Below are 4,190 nucleotides of genomic sequence, written 5' to 3'. Positions count from 1 at the left end.
AAAACATTTAATATATTTTAGGCCTCCGCTGAAATGCCTTGAACAGCCCATTTTGAACCAGAATAATTTAGTCTGACAACAGATTCTTCCTCTGTTCACAGCTGTCCCACAAGGAGGAGCTGAAATCCGAACCTCTCGGCTGTGATTGGATGCTTCTAGTAAAAGCCAGGGAGAAAACCCCTCCCAGTTCAGAAGAGCTCAGTCGGGCAGGGAGCCCGGTGACTTCAGAGGCGCCCGCCTGTCCCCCGCCGCACCTGAGCCGCCGCGATGCTGTAGGACCGCCGCCTGGACCGTTATCCGCCTGCGCCCGCCCGCCGCCACCATGCCGCGCTCCTTCCTGGTCAAGAAACATTTCAACGCCTCCAAGAAGCCCAATTACAGCGAACTGGACACACACACAGGTAAAAAATACGATCTGCAAATCTGTGCGCGACTGAACCGCGGTTCCACTGCTTTACTCTGTACACGGTGGGCTGCTTTCCTTTCGGTGCTATCCTGAAACAGTCCTTCCAATCTCTGGATCACCTAGACTAAGTTTTAATTCAAAACTTTTGAGTTCTTTGCTTACAAGGAAAGTCTCCTTCCGGTAGTGCAGTGTGGTTCTCAGAGGCGGTGTACAGGCATAATGAGTGCACCGAGGTGAGCGCACCCTTCCCCGAGGCTGAACTGTTACCTTGGGGAGCCAGGAACTTGAAAGCAGCTGGATTCCTGCATGCTATTGCCCCCACAGTCGTGGCAGGCTTGAAATAGCCCATGCACGAAATGAAAAGTAACTCTACAGAAAGTTTTAGAATATTGTCTAGCTCTTTCTAAATGAGGACAGTAAGGCTCCTCCAGAAAATCCATTAGGAAGAGCCAGGGCAACTGTCAGCTTGCACAAGGACACAAGCCCAGATGAATGTGTGTCCTTGTAAGAGGATGTGTTTTCACTATGGAGTCTTGTGTGTATTGTTATGTGCTGTCTCAGACAGTGCACATATATTTTCAAAATATCTTGCCTTATTTTTCTTTCCTTTCTCTCCCTTTTCTTTCTCCTAGTGATCATTTCCCCATATCTCTATGAGAGCTTCCCCATGCCCGTCATACCAAAACCAGAGATCCTCAGCTCAGGAGCATACAGCCCTATTACTGTGTGGACATCGGCAGCTCCATTCCACTCCCCACTGCCCAGTGGCCTTTCTCCTCTTGCTGGATACTCCTCACCCTTGGGGCGAGTAAGCCCCCCACCTCCATCTGACACTTCATCCAAGGACCACAGTGGTTCGGAAAGTCCCATTAGTGATGAAGAGGAAAGACTGCAATCCAAGCTCTCAGACCCCCATGCCATTGAAGCTGAGAAGTTTCAGTGCAATTTATGCAACAAGACCTATTCTACTTTCTCTGGGCTGGCCAAACATAAGCAGCTGCATTGCGATGCCCAGTCTAGGAAGTCTTTCAGCTGCAAATACTGTGACAAGGAATATGTGAGCCTGGGTGCCCTTAAGATGCACATTCGGACCCACACCTTGCCTTGTGTCTGCAAGATCTGTGGCAAGGCTTTCTCCAGACCCTGGCTGCTTCAAGGACACATTAGAACTCACACAGGTAAGAGAAACAGAAAACCAAGCCTCTCAGCTCAAAGTGGTGTGTTGGGGGTGTCTGTGGGGTGCCTTCAGGTAGTGACAGGGGGTGCTTTTCGTGAGGTGAACCGCTGGTCGCTGCTTCCTGGCTACTCCAGAGCTTGTGAGAGCAGCAAGTGCTCCATCTCTTGCTATCAGCGTCGCTTCAGAGACTGTAAACAGCATTTAGACTTTGGAAAGTGCATGCAGGAGGTTTGGTCTCAAAGATCAGTTAGAAAGCAGGAACCGGGTACTCGATGTGTGTTCTGCAGAACAGTCCCTGGTAGTCAGCAAATACAAGTGCTTGGATCCTAGTGTTGATTTGATAAACAGAGGGATTTCCCATAGTTTTTGGCTACATCTTCGCTGTGAAATCTGTCAACTCTTTTAATTTTTTTTTGGTTGGTGTTTTGTTTCATTTTGTCGTTTTGTTGTTTCATTTTCTCGCTGCTGAAACTTTTTAAAACCCTCAGCACAAATGCATATGCAGGGAGGCATGGCATTTATAGAGCCTCAGTCACCACACAGAAATACTGGGGATGTGGGGAGCTTCTCATCATTCCTGCACCTGTTGAAGCAGAACCCCTTATCAAGAGAAAGCTCTTTGACTGAATTACTTCTGCATATCTGGCAGAACTGGTATTTTTAAAGGAAATTTTTTTTTGTCTTTTAAAACACTGCTAGGAATACAGCTGCCCAACATGGGGGGGATATAATCAGGCTAGGCTAATTCTCATTCTTTTGCTAAACTACTGTTGATGTTAATATTACTTGACTTTGTGCCCTGTAAAACACTGACTGACTTTTTTTTTTTTGTCTTCTTACCCTTCCCCCCACCAACCAGGGGAGAAGCCTTTCTCTTGCCCTCACTGCAACAGAGCTTTTGCAGACAGGTCAAACCTGAGGGCACATCTGCAGACCCACTCGGATGTAAAGAAATACCAGTGCAAAAACTGCTCCAAAACCTTCTCCAGAATGTCTCTTCTGCACAAACATGAGGAATCTGGCTGCTGTGTGGCTCACTGAGTGGCGCAACCCGTGTTTACCCGAACAGAATGCATTTCTTCACTCCAATGCCAAATGACAAGTGAAAGTCCAAAGCCATTTATTTTTCTCTTGTGCTTACCTACCAAAGAATATGTATAGACACACGAGTCACACCACACACACACACACACACACACACACAACTACAGAATAGAATCTATATGCATAAGATGAATCCTTTCTATGTGAAGTTTGAAATTATATTTACTGAGAGAGTGAAAGGCTAACAGACAAAAACCTTTCTCGTTAGAGATGAAGCGAAAAGTACATTGCATCTTTTCTTCCTAAGAAAGCGTGCGGAGATTTATATTGCTGCCAAACCATTTCAACCAAAAGGAACAGTATTGCTTCGTAATAGAGTTGTAATCGTGTTTCCACGAGGAAGAGAGCCGCCAGATGCTATCTCAGGTGCCTTATAAAGTACTCCAAGTTTACTTCCTTACATGTCGGATGTCTGGTTGCCATCGGTGAATGAAAGCCTTTTCTGGATTACCTACAATGCTTTAAACTGTATTGTTACGAGAAAAAAAATATGAGAAAAAGAACAGAACACAAGAGAATGTATTAAAATATTCTTGTTTTGTTTTATTTTTGCCATGTGTGCCTTGGAAGAGGAGGGAAGGACAAGCTTCAAACATTCCTGGTGCGTGTGCCATGTCTTACTTTTTAAGAGAATCTTAGTGGTTTATAAGACAATATAATGAATAAGACAACGTATTGCAAGAGAGCATCTTAGACATTCAGTAATGTACTTAAATTTTTGAAAATGCATATGGTGAATGCAATAATACAATTCCCCTCCAAGTGCCTGTTTTATGAATTGTGTAGTTGATGTAAATTTGTGTTTATTTTTATATGACTGAATGAACTCTGTATGAAAGGGAGGTGTGGTCCATAACTGTGCCTATATACAACCTGAGTACTTGTGAAATCAATGTTCTTTTTTTAAAAAGTAACTTTCAAGGTCTCTTTTTTACAATAAACATTTTTTTTTGGTTTAAAATTGATTGCTTATATACTATTTTCAAACATTTCATTTGTTTTAATATCAAATACTATACTGAAATTTATTTTGTGTTAAGAGAAAGCATAAGTGGTATTTTTATACATATAAAGTATCAGTTTGTGCTAGATTATAGTAAAATGCCTTTTTAAATGCTTTAAGTACCATCACATTCAGAAAAGATAACATGGTGATAACTTGTTAGCAAGATTCTAGGGCAAAAAATGGTCATATGAATAATCAAAAACACTTGTTAAAATATTCTAATGTTAATTTTACTGACTTTTTGAAGACAAATTATGATCATTTATGTCTTTTTATGTGCCATTGAAATAGTTTAAGATTTCTAAAGGAAATGCTATTCAGTGAGATAAAGAGGGAAGCATAAAAAGCCTACAAGAGCTAAATAGAATTATCATAAGTAATATACACACTGGAAAAATTAAACTGTATAAACAAAAGCCCATTGGTAGTGATGTAGGTAAGATGTATGGTGACCTTAGAGGTAAACTAGAAAACTTAAGTGTCCTTTTATGGTATCG

The 4,190-nt window shown here is 42.2% G+C and overlaps 1 protein-coding gene across 1 annotated transcript; it reads left to right on the top strand.

Moving 5' to 3' along the window:
- Positions 1-215: 215 nt before the first annotated feature.
- On the top strand, positions 216-3,603 carry Snai2 (snail family transcriptional repressor 2). Its single transcript, XM_057765310.1, has 3 exons — positions 216-401; positions 1,039-1,584; positions 2,443-3,603. Exons 1-3 carry the CDS (start codon positions 323-325, stop codon positions 2,622-2,624), a joined length of 807 nt encoding a protein of 268 aa, XP_057621293.1. The 5' UTR covers positions 216-322; the 3' UTR covers positions 2,625-3,603.
- The last annotated feature ends 587 nt before the right edge of the window (positions 3,604-4,190 follow it).

This window comes from Chionomys nivalis, chromosome 3, assembly GCF_950005125.1.
Source record: "Chionomys nivalis chromosome 3, mChiNiv1.1, whole genome shotgun sequence".
Classification (NCBI taxonomy): domain Eukaryota; kingdom Metazoa; phylum Chordata; class Mammalia; order Rodentia; family Cricetidae; genus Chionomys; species Chionomys nivalis.
The sequence above is the reverse complement of the archived record's forward strand: the minus strand, read 5'-3'. Positions and strand labels throughout refer to the sequence as shown.